The 16,832-nt window shown below is 35.8% G+C and overlaps 1 protein-coding gene across 10 annotated transcripts in view; it reads left to right on the top strand.

Moving 5' to 3' along the window:
• Positions 1-16,832, top strand: part of Ten-m (teneurin transmembrane protein Ten-m) — a 308,949-nt gene that overhangs the window by 245,110 nt on the left and 47,007 nt on the right. For all 10 annotated transcript variants that reach the window (XM_074134744.1, XM_074134750.1, XM_074134747.1 and 7 more), the window contains one exon: positions 13,580-13,816. In XM_074134744.1, coding sequence (XP_073990845.1) covers positions 13,580-13,816 — 237 coding nt within the window. The remainder of the gene's footprint in view (positions 1-13,579; positions 13,817-16,832) is intronic.

The following is a 16,832-nucleotide window of genomic DNA, read 5'->3' as shown; positions in this document are numbered from 1 at the left end:
GAACTATGCATGCGCCAAATCCCTAACGACCGACAGCTGTGCAGCGTAAAGCCTTCTCTTTCGATTGCAGCGTCTCACGTGTTTGTAGAGAAAAATCTGCCTGAGCGGAACCGTCGTTTGTGTAAGAGGTGATACTACACATGCAGTAGAGCAACGAATTGTCGTGAAATTTCACATGAAACTTAGTAAAACCGCTACTGAAACTTATCTTTTATTAAAAGAAATTTATGGCGATGAATGTTAACCTCGTGCGCAAGTTTTTGAATGGTTCAAGCGTTTCCAAGATGGCCGAGAAGACGTCGGAGATGATGCCCGCCCGGATCGCTCTTCCACGTCCAAAACGGATGAAAATATCGATCATAATTAATCGAAAAAGTAAGGGAAAAAACGACCCGATTTGTTGGAAGAACAAGTCACGGGTTCTCCATCAAGACAACGCGCCAGCTCACACTGCATTGTCTGTCACAAGACGTTTCTAGCCAAGTACAAGATCCCAGTTTTAGGCCATCCGCCTTATTCGCCTGACCTGTGACTTTTATCTGTTCCCCAAAGTCAAATCTGCATTAAAAGGAACACGGATTTCAGTCCGTTGTAGCTGTGAAAGGAAAAGCGGCATGCGTCAAGCAGGAGCTCACAGAAAAAGACTTCCAGTACTCGTTATTTAATAACATAGCCATATGTATTTAGATTGACATCGGATGAATCATTTTTTTTAAGTCAATTTTCTAAAATTTTAGTATTTCTCAAAAAAAAATTGGTTTCAACGAGTTTCTTTAAATTTAAAGTAATTATGAAAAATCTATAACTAAAACTTTTATTTTGAAAGATTTTTTCCGGTTAATTCCATTGATGAGAGAAAGATCCTAAGAAAGATTTATGGGCCAGTGAAGGAGCGAGATCGGTGGAGGATTAGGTCGAATACAGAGTTGAAAGAGCTATACCAGAAACTGGATCTTGTAGCCTTCAGTAAACAAGGACGCCTTAGATGGTTAGGTCATATGGAGCGGATGGATCCAGAGCGCTTGCCCAGAACGAGGTGACTGGAGGCAGACCTGAGGAGCGAAGATGGCGATCTATAGCCCACGATCGAGAAGAATGGAGGAGGCCTGGGTCCTTTCTGGACTGTAGCGCCCCAGAAGGAAGGGAGAAAGGAATTCCATCGATAGGAAATTCATTTCAGGGTTGTTTCTGAAGAGCGGCCAAGGCTACGCTCCCCCTTTAAGGTTAAATTTCGGTATTATGTACGGTTTAACACATTGTATGATTCAAACGTTCACTCAAACGTGACTCAAACGTGACTCAAACGTGACTCAAACGTTCGGAATGAAGAGAAAATTTCTAATTTAAAATTTTGAGAATAGCAGTAACAAAAAGTCGTGTGAGATTACCACTCCAGATTTTTTTTAGCGAATGAAAAATGGAGATTTAAACTATCCGTAAAAAGTTTCCTTTTTAATTAAAGCCAAGATCTCTGTCATTCACTAATTAAAAAATAATTCAAAAGTAACTAAATTTTTTTTCATTTTACAACTGACCAAGTCTCAAAAGAAAAAAAGAAAATACGTTCTAATTAAGCGAGGAAGCTCGGATACGCTTGTCTAAAAATTAACAAACGAATTTTCTGGTTGGCCTCTGGACAGTAAAAAGAGCATTTAAGTTTAATATAAAGTCTTTTGTTTCATTATGACTGTATATGTGTATAGCAAGCTTCATCTTTCCGACAACTTCCGAAGATAGCCGAAAGAATAGCCTTCGGGCCCTCAATAATTACCCTTCGGTAAATCACATCTATAGCCGGGCAACTGCGCAAGTACTTTGAGGCTATGAAAATCTCCAGCCCTGTGATATAATTCTTGAAATGTTCATGATTTGTTTATTTGTTTGAGCACTTAATTAAACAATAATCAAAACTGCATTAGTTGGCTGAAATATAAGTAACTACAAAACATTATCAGCAATTTTATTTTTTTTTAAATTAATTATTTTATTTTTTTTTTAAATATTTTGGGTAGCTACACCACTGAGTGGATCTGCAGCTTTTACTGCCTTGAGGCAATCCACCCAACATCTCTTTTTACGTTTACCATTGGTCTGGTGATAATCGTGTCCCCCAGACTCTGCCAGTTCAGGCATTAAGCGATCCAGTACTTACTTTTGGATTTGTAGCTGTCTACAATTTATAGCTTGGTCTATAATGTGAGACATTGAATGATTACCATAATATGGTGTCAGTAATCATGACACTTCTTTAATCTGATCTAATCAAGTGCCGGACCTCCATAATGTAGGACCTCCATAGTGTGGTAAATTACGCACACAGGCCACCAAGTAAGCCCCATTATGTCTCCTCCCTTAGAAAATAGCTAATATCAGTTCTGTAAATATCGCTTAGTTTATAGTCCATAGTTATTTATAGTTAGTTATGTTGGTAATGTTGAAAATGTGGTTACGTTTGCAGTGCTGGGACTAATATTGATTTTATCTGTCGTAGTTTGTATGGTTTTCATGTTTCTGACCGGTTTCGGATTTGCATTAATTGATTTTAGTCAGATTCATTAGTTTGGTGAAGAGAATTTGACTTAGATTTTTATACTTGTATTTTATAATTCCACAACTTTTTTTTAAATGTCTATTAATTTTATTTTGAATTTTTTTTTTTCTCAGAAAACTTCATTTAAGCGAGCTTCAAACGGAGGTGAGAAGTGAACTCTTCTCTAACGTGCCTTTATTCGAAACTAATACCAAGTACTGACTCTTGACAAAGCCACATCTGTTTTATTACAAAATTAATAACATCAAAACCTGTATTTCCCTTGATAACAACGGCAACCAAAAACATTCAAAGGATTGCTGTTTCGAGGGTCGTAGAGTGACCAAAATTTTTTGTGCTTACTAGAGACTGTGGATTTTCATAAATTCATCAGTTTGGTGTGAAGAATTTGTCTTCCAGAGAGCTCATTTTGACAATATCCAGATTCTATTGTGGAAATTAAAATCAAATATTAAATTGATTTTTTTAAAGATTTTTTCCGTTTCCGAGTGTATGCTTTTCATATCATCTTTAATGAAATCTGGTGGTGAACTGGGAAGTCCTAGGTCTTCGCTCGCCCTTGCTTGAATGACACAGGGCTGGTAGAGAGCCCCCTGCTTTCTATGAGGGGCACGACGGGCCAAAGTGCATGTTTTGTGTTTTTTTTTCCTTTGGGGGCCCCGTTCTAGTTTAGAACTTTACAGGAAATCGCAGGACCGTTTTTCGTCAAAATCTCAAAAATGTTGGTTCAGAAATTTTGATTGCTAACTTGCAGATACAACTTCTTATGGAACTCAATCGAAATATAAGGTTTCTGCTTTAATTATGCTCAATACTATTTCATAAAAACCATTTTGGGAGAGACTCGAAGTACCTGAAAAGGCATACAACCACCTCAGTATCGTAACAATTAACAAGATTGCAATCCTTTCCTATCCTGGTAAGAGAAAAATAATAGGCATATAGAAACAGATCATTTAGTAAAAAAGCTACAAGTAAAATAGAAATGGACAATGTAAGTCGCGATTAAGGAAAAGTCTTGTGAGTCGTTTCACAGACAAGATTTGTGTTTGAACTCTGTGCTTGGGTTGCTCGGGAGATCAACCCCCGGCGTCCCAAGTCAGCTGAGCGCAGCCCCCCATTCCTGTTAGTTGGGCATCTGCTTGTTTCTGTATTACCAAAAAGCCTCCCCTGGTCCACACTTGTGCAAGAACCCTCCTTTCTATACTATTGCCGTAACTAGCAAGAGAGGGTTCTGGCTAAAGTATTGCTCGGCCGCTCAGCACCGTCACGTATTGATCGTCACGGCTCGGCTAGCTTCGCCAACAGTCGGCCTAGTTGTGCCTTTTACATCCCCCCCACCAAAAACCATTCTCCATTCCGGGTTGAACACATTGCACTATAGACTGGAGGGTACCACATTACCAACTCGCTTCACCCACATCTAGCGCTAAGACTTCCACTCTATACACTCTCAATCCATTGTGCAGCTCTAGTAAAGGACCGGTAGAGTTTAGCGGCAGAGGGAGAGCTCGATACCTCGATTTAAACCCTCTTCTGATGTTAGTATGAACGATTGGTTGATTCTGTCACAACTATTCATACTATTATTTCAACAAAAAATCTTAGTATATGCTCTTACAGCGGTCCTCAACGAACCTGGAAACTTTTTATCTAAAAATGTTTAGTTAAAGCACAGGTGCAGTTCTTATTTGGGGCACATTAGACGCCAAATTGTACCCAGTCTACACTCAAAAACTGCTAGGATATGCCTGCATATTTGGGCTCCATTACTTTATTGAGCATACAAAAATCTGGTATAAAGTAAAGTAAAGTAATCGCCTATTTTTTTCAGGCGGGGCTTAACGTCCAACTACCAATTAGGTGTCGTGGACGGAGGCGATTAGCAAATGTACTTTACTATTTCTCATATTAACCATTAAATAAAATCCAAGGCCTAAAGACCGGGAATCGAACCCAGTACCACCAATACATATTACCTTTGCAGGTCTCGCCTCTTAACCCGCTCGGCTTCCCGTGGCGCCTAAAATCTGGCATAATAACTCGCAAGACTTTATTATCAGAGTAAGGGACTTTAGAATAAGATAACCTTCATCTCTTACCCAAAATTGTACAAATAGAATGACAGTTACCAGTAACCAAACAAAGAAAACTGAGAAAATTTCAAAACAAAAAAAGAAATGAATAATCGATTCATCGAAGAGGCAGCTTCGATTGTCTTATTTTTTACCAAACAAAAGTTAGTTTGAGTAAAGGCACATGCACCTGACTTCCATTTTAAAACTTCCTTCGATTTTACGCTTTTGATTCATGTCAATTCCACTCGCTGCACAAATGGACAGACCTATTGCATGATGCACACAAAGATATGTAATGTATAGTGTACAAGATGTGGGTAAACAATATTTTGGCATCTGGTCAGGATTATTGACCTGAGAGGGCAAAAACCAACACAGATAACAGTCAAATTTGTGAAAACCACTTCTTTTTTTTTTTGTATTCAGAGATCTGAAAATGAAAATTAGTTTTCCAAAAGAAAGTAAAATAAGATACCAGGTTTTTCTTTAAAATTTAATTAATTGTTATAATTCATTTCAATCCATCTTTTTGCCATTAATTAAATCCTATTTTGGAGGCGCCACGGTAGCCGAGCGGGTTAAGAGGCGAGATCTGCAAAGCTAATATGCATTGTGGTACTGGGTTCGATTCCCGGTCTTGGCCTTGGATTTTATTTAATGGTTAAATGAGCAATGGTAAAGTACGTTTGCTAATCGCCTCCGTTCGCGACACCTAGTAAATGGTAGTTGGACGTTAAGCCACGCCTGAAAAGATAGGCGATTATTTTACTTTACTTTTACTTAAAATCCTATTTTGGAGGCAAAGAAACTAAATACGGCCTACTTTCATCTTCATTTCCGTAGCAACATTTTAACCACGCAAAAATTGAACCACGGATCGGAATAAGTAGCACGATAGAGCAAGATCTGCTCTATATTTGGAATATCATTGTCCAGCCAATTAATTCTCGAGGTTTTCTGAAGCTAAGTGAGTGCTCTTGGAATATCATACTGCAAACAGAGAAGTACTTTTCGCCCCAGTACAGCATGGAACCTAACCGATTCAGCTCGAGTCTTCAGATACTCGCCCATCATGGACAAAAACTCGAAATGTACCTACCACTCATTCAAAAGATTATTTATTTAATTTTGTATTCAAGGTGCGACATTGGCACCCGGAGTTTTTTTTGCAGCGCACTTCCCGCCTCCGGACAGTGTTCTCTCGTTGTAGAAAACACTGCTCGTCACCGGACAGTGAGCTGTGCTTTAAGGGCAGCTGGATTCGAGAACCCGTAATCTCCGCGATCGAATCCAGCGCTCTAAACTATTAATCATTAAATCTTTAAAAAGAACAAAAAACAAAAGACAAAAAAAAACGATAAATAACAGCCATATGCAAATAAACATAAAAAATGGCGGTGAACATGAAACATGACCCACAATTTTCTTTTACCTACTTCGCAAGAAAATAACCATTATTCCCAATTTTCTGTTTACCCTTACATTATTAGTGTAGATAACAAGACATCAAGGAAGAAACAGAATTTAATTTTATATGTTTTTATTGAGGAAAATAAAAATGGATGGCATAATTTAATACTTGATTAAATACCTAAGGAGGAAAATTAGTTAGAGAAATTATTAATTATATTTTATTTTTAACGCTTAACTACTAGATAAAGTGAAGTAATAATCGATTTAATCGAAGAATGGACTTAAACCGAACAATGTTTACTTTCTACTTTGAATAAAACGCATAATTTTTTTTTCTGACTTTTAAATGGCTGAAATTACGAACTGAAGTATGAATGAAATGTTAGGTACTTGCTGATTTCTGTACCTTTAGTTGTTTAATCAACATTTATACTTGACTTTTTGAACTGTAGGATTTGGTTAAGGAGATAAAAATAAACTATATAATATGAAATAAAACCATTACATTCTTAATTTCAAGCTATTAATAATAAATCATAAAGAAGCTCGACTGAAGTGATATTTACAGATTAGCTACTTTAAATTCATACCTATCCCCAGTTGTTTTTTGTATATACGTATACTCGTACTTTTGTATATGTATTTATTTCTATTCTCGTCAACCCAGTGGTTCGAAGTCAAGTAGTTGTTCGAAAAAGAAATGGGATTATTTTATTCTCCTTAATATTAATAGAATATAGAATAGAATAGAATAGAAACATACTGTATTTTATGTAAGCTACATGATACAGGGGGTCTGGCCCAACATTTCAAAGTAAACAAAAAACAAAAACAAACACAATTAGCACTCAAAACCATCAATCAAGTCTCATACAAGTCCAAAATAAAATTTCTCATTTTAATAGCACACTCAACAAATTTAAACATATTCTTCAACTGATTCCCATCGATTATATTTAGTAATCTCGCGAGTGAGTCCTCTTCATTGCCGCTGCGATCTATATACTGAGCAAGGAATTCCTTCCTGTATGACCTGTAGATTGGACATTTCAGCAAAAAATGTACCAATGTTAAAGGCTCTTTTGTATTGCAGAGATCACATATTGTGCTTGCATTGATGGAAACCCTTTCTCCATTTAGAAATATCCTTATTAGATTAATATTGGACAATCTCAACTGGCATAAGACTCTGCTATTTAATCGGCATTCTTTCCGTGATGTAACGTTCACCTTCTCCAAACGCTGTTAATTGTCTAAAAAACGGATTGTATTTGGAGTTCAGTATACGATTAACATCTTGACTTCTCAGATGATTTGTCCACCTTTCAATAATGTCTGCTTTGAAATGAAGCAAAACCTCGACACTATTGAAATTATATATAGCCGGGAGCCCTATTGTCCTAAGTGTGTTGTTGAGATGCAGGAACCAATGGTTTTTTGAGTGCGATAGCAGGTTGATGGTTGTTAGATACTTTACCATAACATCAAAGCATTTTTTTAAAGGTTCATTTGGAGACATACGAAGAACTTGTATCCATAGATTCAATGTTCTCTCTAATACTGTAACCCGTATATCTTTACACCCTGTTTCAGTACGAATGAAATGGTTCGGTGTATTAAATGGTAAATGATACAGTTGTTTGAAAAAACACATTTGCAACCTTTCCAATGATTCCAAATAACCAAGGGCCCAAAGTTCCGAAGAGTAAAGAGCTGTAGCTGCTACCACAGATTCAAACAACCTGATCTTCACTTCCCAACTATCAGATTTACCTCGCGCCAATACCTCCCTCACCTTGCCCAGAGCTTTCAGTCCTTTCTTATAAAAGCTTTCGGACGCACCCCGGAAAACTCCTATGCAACTAAATGGCACACCCAAATACGTGACGTTGTTGACATATTTGATTTCTTTGTCCTCATATGTTAACGGAATATATCTGTTAAATTTGGGTGATGACCTAAATACCATCACATTAGTCTTCTGAGTGTTCACAGATAAGCCGTTTACCTTGCAATACTCCAGGAGTACATCCAGTTTTATCTGGGCATCATGATGAGAGTCTGCAAATATTAAAATATCGTCTGCAAATAATAGGCATAATAGATCATTTTCATCATCATATTTGGGTCCCCTCAGTCCTTTATTCCTGAAAAAGGCTACGAAGTCGGAGAGGAATACAGAGAACAACAGTGGTGACAAAGATTCCCCTTGGAGAACTCCTTTACTGATCTTGATTGCATGTGGAAGAATGTTGCCATCAATTTTCAAGTTAAATGAAGCTTGATCATACAAATTCTTGATAATCCTGATGATCTTACTGCTTACCCCTATAGAGTCTCCTTAATATTAATATTTTCATTTGTAATATTACGTTACGTAATCAGAGGAAAATCAAAAATTAAGGAGTTACTAAGCATCTTAAAAAAGGTTAAAATTAAACATGAGCGGGTCCGAGCGGTCCTTTGTGCCATTGTCTTCGTGTTTTATATTATGGTTCTTCTTCGCATTACGGTACTTACTGTTTATTACGATATACCATGTTTATTGACATAAAGCGGGTTATTATTTGGGCCTTATATGTATACAGGGTGTTCATTTTAAGACGGCTCAAATGCATTTCATGCTTAAACGGTTAATCTGAGCAAAAAAAATGGTAGAGGAAAAATTTGTTGCCCGTCAACTCTAGTTCCAGTATATGGGACTTGATTTTAGATTCCTACCCGCATACGCGGCTGACGCGCGACCAAAAGAGAGGGTTCGCAGTTGACCTCCATTTTTTATATACACAGTTTTAAAGAGTATAAAACGTTATGAAAGAAACTGGAAACCGCAATTCGATATATTCAAAATTAAAGATGCTAGACCATTTCAAAATCTGTAAAGCTAGTAAAGCTAGTATTTTTCTTAATATCGGGAAATAAGTAATTTTCCGAGTGATTTTTCTAAGAAAACTCAAATGTTAAGGAGCTTTAGATGTTCTTAAGCATACACAAAATGGCTAAAAATTAATTTTACATCTGTTACAAACAAGAAGGTTTAATTATTATTTGGTAATTTTGGAAGAGTTGCGTTTAATTATGTACTGTGCCTTCAAAAGTTGAGTAAAGTGCATTATTTGATAAATTAAGGAATAAGTTTGATCCTTTACATGAAAGATATTGATCACTTAAACGCAACTCTCCCACGGAAAAACAAGAAAAATCACGGAAAACGAAACATTTTTATCACCAATTTTTGGATCGTGCATTAAAATTTGATAACATAGGAAACGTTAAAAATATGATAAAAGACTTAAGCATGAAAAATATTTGATTCACTGAATGTTAGATGGTTTAGCGGAGACTTACAGTTCGGCTACTTGAGTTCAGATCGGTCATAGAAGTGTTCTGTATAGAGTTTAGTTTTGGGTTAGTCAGTTGTTTGCACTTGTTAAGATTATTTGCTTGTTGGTTGTTACAAGTATTAAACATTCACTTTATATTTACACAGTTTTCATTGTTTAATTGTTTGCTATTGTTTCATTTACATTTATTTGTAATGATATTTATATTGAATATAAATATGCCATTTAATATTTATTTATATCTTTTTACTTTCTTTTGATTCGTCTTATTTTAATCAATATTGTAGTTTTAATACAAAATTGTTTTGATAATACATACTATTATTTTAGAAACGCACTTTTTATTAATTAAACAAATTGCATAAAGTGCATAAATCGGTAAGATATTTAGGCCTTAGATTGAATGCATTATTAATAGATTATTGTATTAATGCATTAATAGATTATCTATTAATGCATTAATAGATAGATTATTAATAATACATTGATACAAATACATTAATACACATTGCTCGATAACTTTTATCGGATTAATACTTAGAAGTTTTAAGGTATATATATATGTACGTATATTCATTTCTTCTAGTATCGTTTCAGTGTGATCTGTATTATTAAACAATGGATACAATTTGGAATAATCAAATAGATTTTAAAAATTTCGAGTTAAAGCTTTTAAAAATTTGAGTAGAAGTAAGTGAAATTTGTCTTGAGTATCCACAACATACCTGCCCGCTGGAAATAATAATAATAAACGAACATTTTACAAGATAGGCTAATTCCTCTTTTTAAATTGTTAACGAAACTAAATATTTAGGTTCGGTGGCCAATGGAGGTAAGAAATAATGAATAGTATCTCTTCAGAAATCGTATATTTAAAGATAGAAATTTAAATTTAACGAACAACCCAAGTTGCTTGAAGCAATGCCGTACGGATTTGGACGCCAGATTCTGCGAGTACATTCAACAGTAAAGTTCTGGACAATTGGACTAATTTCTTTATGTTAAAAGTTCGGCTACTATTAATAGATAAACAAACAAATTAGTGATGTACACTCATACGACTTTGTCTTGGCGCATTTTAGATGTTTACTCTTCTAGGTAGTGCTAGATGCTACACTTTTTTTTTGCGCTACTAAGATTATAAGGATAATAATAAACAGTTACAGATTTGTAATTTTCTCAGATATCCTGACTAACAATGCTTACAATCTTAATTAAAGAGAATGTGTGACTGCTTGGATAAATGTACTCATGAGTATTGATACCTGTTTTCGACTATTGGTCATTCTGGACAAAAGTTTGGTGATGAGGTAACCCATGATGCCTTTCAAAAGACCTAAGCCATTTATGGTACAACAAAATGTCGCAGTAGTACAACCAACAAATATATGAAACGCCCCAAATAGTCGTAGCCTATGTTAGGTGAAAAACCTCAGGCTAGGGGATAGGCGTAAATGTTCATGATTAGCCACTCATCTAAGTTTAGCTATTCCTTCAACATGACGGCAGGCTATTAGAAAATAGTTGGCCTCTCGACTGGCCACTGCCGACTGAACATGGTCCTGACAACGTTTAGCTAGTGTAGGCCCTTAAAAGAGCGTTTAGTCCAGCTCCAGCAATGTTCTTCAAACTGGATGAGTTTATTAGTTAGTGGATATTTAGTTAGTGAACTCATACTGCTCTGGACTACAGTAATGGACATATATTTTGTGCGAGTCCATATTCACCGTCTGTGAGAGCCCTTAATTGAGTGTTTAGTCCAGCTCCAGCAGTGTTCCTCAAACTGGATGAGTTTATTAGTTAGTGGAGATTTAGTTAGTGAGCTCACACTGCTCTGGACTACAGTAATGGTCATATAATTTTGTGTGAGTCCATATTCACCGTCTGTGAGAGCCAGTAAATGAGAGTTTAGTCCAGCTCCAGCAGTGTTCCTCAAACTGGTTGAGTTTATTGAGTTAGTGGAGATTTAGTTAGTGAGCGCACACTGATCTGGACTACAGTAATGGTCATATAATTTTGTGCGAGTCCATATTCACCGTCTGTGAGAGCCCTTAACTGAGTGTTTAGTCCAGCTCCAGCAGTGTTCCTCAAACTGGATGAGTTTATATGTTAGTGGAGATTTAGTTAGTGAGCTCACACTGCTCTGGACTACAGTAATGGTCATATAATTTTGTGTGAGTCCATATTCACCGTTGGTGAGAGCCAGTAATTGAGAGTTTAGTCCAGCTCCAGCAGTGTTCCTCAAACTGGTTGAGTTTATTAGTTAGTGGAGATTTAGTTAGTGAGCTCACACTGATCTGGACTACAGTAATGGTCATATAATTTTGTGTGAGTACATATTCACTGTCTGTGACAGCCAGTGGTTGAGAGTTTAGTCCAGTTCCAGCAATGTTCCTCAAACTGGTTGAGTTTATTAGTTAGTGAGCTCACACTGCTCTGGACTACAGTATTATGTGATCACTATATTTGAGTATAAGAATGTTTTGACCATAGTTACAGTCTATGACGGCCCTTAAAAGAGTGGTTATTTCAGCTCCAGCAATGTTCCTCAAACTGGATGAGTTTATTAGTCAGTAGAGATTTAGTTAGTAATTTCACTCTGTTCTGGATTGCAGTTTATGAAAGAATGGGACCCCATTTCCTATCTGTCGCTGACCTAGTTGAGTTTTATCTCCTATTTGAACAGGACACCATTTTTAGTCCAAGAATGGACTTGTTTTTCTAATAATTCAATAGTCTTTTCGTCTTATTTATTTATTTTTTTTCCTCACTTAACTAGTTATTGACAAAACTTGCGAGTCTTAGTTACTATGCATGTACTGAGTTGAATACAATACATCACTTGACGTGTTAATGTTTCTCCTCCCAACAACCACGGCGGCAAAGCTCTAGTTTATTTTAAAGTTCCTTCAATATCTTTTGCTGCATTCCTATTAAAAAAAAAAAAAACTTACTGGGCTTAAATTGTTTTTAATTTAGCTGGTTGGAATGATAGCTCTATTCTTCAGTTTTGACATATAGTTGATCCATGTGATCCTCTATTTGAAGAGCCCGGGTGCAAAAAAAAAAACCTTTGTGGCCCTAATATATATTTTTTTTTAATGGCTCAAAATAAACTTTTTTTTACCTAGCAATGATTTTGGCACAAGTAAGAACGAAAATTATTCCAAATATAACAGATTAATGATAGTATTGGTTTTCAACCATTGTTAATTGATGATTTTGGAGAATATTGAGGTGCTGCAGCCATAAATTCAAAAACAAATAGCAACGTTTCTGTAAATATATTACCTTCTTCAGGTTACTGTTAAATTTGTGGAGTTTAACGTTAAGCTATATCATCATAATTGTTGTAATGATGTAGCAACAGTCAACAGTTATGATGATATGTAGCTTAACGTTAAACTAACACAAATTTTACAATACCCTGAAGAAGGTAATATATTTACCGAAACGTTGGTATGTGGAAACACAATTTGTTAGTGAATTTATTGACCGCACCTCAATATTCCCCAAAATCATAACAGGTTAATATGAGGTTGACTGACAGAAAGCCAAAGCAACAAACAAAAAGTAAACACAAATAAAAGCAATCTGATAACTAGCGCAATAAGTTATTTACAATTATTTATTGTTCAATGTAATAAAATTAATTGAAGTAGATAAAATAATAAATATGTTTACTAATTAGGGGCTTTGGTTTTCTAAAATTTAAAACGTGTATCGCTTAATATTTTTTTATTTATACTTGCATTCCACTTCCGAATAATTACAATTCCTTTAAATTCTTTTTTTAAGCGTTCTTTTCAAATGCTTCTCTTATAAGTTTAATCTTCCACTAGTTCGTTAAATACATTTTTCCTCATCCTAGGTGTCCCTTTGGAATATTCAAGTTCCGAGCTATCATTTCTGTGTATTACAAAAGTTTGTTAAATTTAGGTCCTAACAGACTTTGAATAATTATTTTTTTCCCTTAAAACAGTAGTTGTTGATATTACAATAATTTTTTAATAAATATAATAATAATAATAATAATAAATTATAATAAAGTTATAATAAATGGCATTTCTTGCCATGAATATTTTATATGAATATTCTTATGTTTATTGTTGATAACACCAACTTAAAGTTTAAGAATCTTTTTACAATCACAAATTCAGATAATTACAACTTCATGTTTATATTTTTTGTAGGGAAAAGTAGCCGATATTACCCATCGTACGGTGTGAGTTCTGACTGTGAAGACGAAGAGTCAGTGCAAGCCTCTGCAGCTTGCATCTATCAAGAGCCCTACGTGACCGGCTCTGCACATCAGCAACTACAACCAGCAGGTCTTTCAGATACGCCCACCTCTGAGGCTAGCGACGATCCAACGCTGACAGACTCGGAGTTAGCTCTAGCTAGAGATTCAACACTTTTAGTACACAACGGTAAGATATGGTTTTTTTTTTTTTTTTTTAGGATATTGCAGCAGTTGTAGGCAGTAGCTGTGGATAGCTGAAGTGGTTTTAGGCTTCTTAAAGGTTGTGAAACAAACTTCTGTTAATCTGCTCTGATTTCCTTACTTATTAGCAAGCTTACAAGAACAGAGTTACAAGATTTTGACAAATTCTCTCTGTTTATGGATGTATATCAGGAATCGTTTTGGAAACTAATGGACATTGATGTGCTAATCAATTTCTTGGTTTAAGCACTGGTCTTCTTTAGCTCAGCGCTACTCTTGTGCATTTGATTCATCCATTGCAAATACAGTCGAACCTCGCTTAACGAGCATAATTCGTTCCAGAACCTTACTCGTTAAGCGAAATACTCGTTAAGCGAAACAATTTTTTTCATTTAAATTAAAATAAAAGGGGATAATTGGTTCCATGCAAAAAAAAATTGATAAAATTTTTTTTTATAACATTTATTTCGAAAAAATTATATACATATGTACATATGATGTAATATAATATAATATTAATTGAGATAAATATGTACATTCATAATTAATTCTTTTTAATTATAAATTTGTCCAATGTTCCTTGTTTCTGCCGTCGCTTCAAAATGTCTTCAAAATGTGACACAGCATTATCATTAAATAAATTTATAGATCGCATAGCCACAGCCTTATTCGTAGTTTTCTACGTGTGTTGCAACAGTTTCCCATGCTTTCAACATTTCTCTTATTGCGCTGGAAGATTGTTGTTTCTCTGATATTTTCTCCTCTTTGTCTAATAAATTCTCTTCCACCAATTCTTGTTGTGAAATGTGTTGCAACTCAACAAGTTCCTCTGTGGATAGCTCTTGACTATGATCGTTCAACCCCTAGAACAATCTAAGCCTTTCTTCTCTGCCCAGGTCAACTTCGTTACAATATTTAAACACAAATGTCACTATATGGACTTTCCCTATACACCACTCATTCGGTGAAGTTCGGTTTCGACTGTATCAGTGCATTAGATACGTGGAGAATATGAAACGCATATGCGTAAACAGGAATGACTAATCGAAGAATGCGCAGTTTTCGATGAGTCAGCGAAAACTGCGCAGTCAGCGAAATGTCGTTAGAAAACTATCGTTATGCGAAACATCGCTCGCTATAAGAATCAATTCGTTTTACTCGTTAAGCGAGGTGCTCGTTATGCGAGGTTCCACTGTATGTCTAATTGGCGGACGCAACTAACGGCCATCGTACAAAGAATAGGGGTTCACCATCTTGAGGAGTGTGTGGAGTTGGCTCGTTGCTCTACGAGGTTTTTATTGTATAAAGAGTTGGATTATTCTGTCAAGCCTTGTAGCTTGGTGTCCAGCTCAACGAAACTAACGCTTAGTCAACTTGGTTGGCTATTCAGACTTCGTGGTGAGCTACTCTATTTAAACTATACCCCTTGGGTTGAGAGAAGTAACTCCTTGTGTTCTCTGTGTAACTCTCGGGCGAGGGAGGATGTCTGTCATTTTTTGGCAGACTGCTCCATTCTCTCGGAGATACGTAGGCTTTATGTTGGTTGTGGCAAATTATCTAGATCGGAGTTAATATTGATGCTCAATGGCGAAAACTGCATTGGGATTATTGGTTTTGCGAGACACGCCTGGCAATATAGACACAATTTAATCATGGAATTTAATTTTGATTAAGCTTTCTTTGTATTACACTTTACAGGTTCTTTTTGCTTTAACTAAGTGTACTTAGTTTAGTAATTCATAGTAGTTCATATATTTAGTATATTATTGTTATAGAAAATGGTAATTTATTTTAAGAGAATCCTTCTTTTCTTTTTTCTGCTTATTATTACTATTTTATTTGTATTATTATTATTTTTTTTTTCTCATCTTTTGTATTCTCTTTTAGCAGTTTTTGTTTTTAAATACTTAGTCAATTTATAAAGCAATTTGTAATTGTTATTTTATATACGAGGTGTGTTCAAAAAGTAACGGGAATTGTCGTTTTTTGAAAAAAATATTTATTTATTCATCTACATTAATATTGTCGCCTTCAAAGTAGTCCCCTTCGCATACAATACACTTGTGCCAGCGCTTTTTCCAATCATCGAAACACTTCTGAAACTCGATCTTTGTGATAGCTTTCAGCTCTTTCAGCGATTCGCTTTTAATGTCATCTATGCTTGTAAAACGACGGCCTTTTAATGTTCTCTTTATGTTTGGAAATAGAAAAAAGTCACATGGAGCCATGTCTGGCGAATATGGAGGCTGGGGCATCGTTAAAGTTTTGTTTTTGGCCAAAAATTCACGAACAAGCAATGAAGTGTGAGCAGGTGCATTATCGTGGTGCAAAATCCATGAATTGTTTTGCCACAAATCCGGGCGTTTTTTTCGGATTGCTTCACGCAAACGGCGTTGAACTTGTAGGTAGTACTCCTTATTGATTGTTTGACCTTGTGGCAAGAATTCATGATGCACTATGCCATTAAAATCGAAGAACACAGTGAGCATAACCTTCACATTCAACCGCACTTGTCGAGCCTTTTTCGGTCTTGGCGATCCAGAATGCCTCCACTGGGACGATTGAGCCTTAGTTTCGACATCATATCCGTAAACCCATGTTTCGTCACCTGTTATAACACGTTTCAGTAGATCCGCATCGTTGTCGACTTCATTGAGTGACTCTTGAGCAACTTCCATTCTCCGCTGTTTTTGTTCGAAATTCAACAATTTTGGAACAAATTTTGCTGCCACACGTTTCATACCCAAAACATCCGAAAAAATTTCATGGCATGAGCCAATTGATATGGCAACATCATCAGCGACCTCTCTGATTGTGATTCGGCGATCGTTCATAACCATTTCTTTCACTTTTTTCACGTTTTCATCGGTTGTTGATGTGCTTGGACGTCCAGGTCGTTCGTCATCTTCAACGTTTTCGCGGCCATCTTGGAAACGCTTATACCACTCGTAAATCCTTGTTTTACTCATAGCAGACTCACCATATGCCTTTATTAACATTTC

Source organism: Rhodnius prolixus, unplaced genomic scaffold (genome assembly GCF_049639745.1).
Source record: "Rhodnius prolixus isolate KJV_2025 unplaced genomic scaffold, Rpr scaffold_28, whole genome shotgun sequence".
Classification (NCBI taxonomy): Eukaryota; Metazoa; Arthropoda; class Insecta; order Hemiptera; family Reduviidae; genus Rhodnius; species Rhodnius prolixus.
Note: the sequence above shows the minus strand (reverse complement) of the source record. Positions and strands in the feature narration are given on the sequence as shown.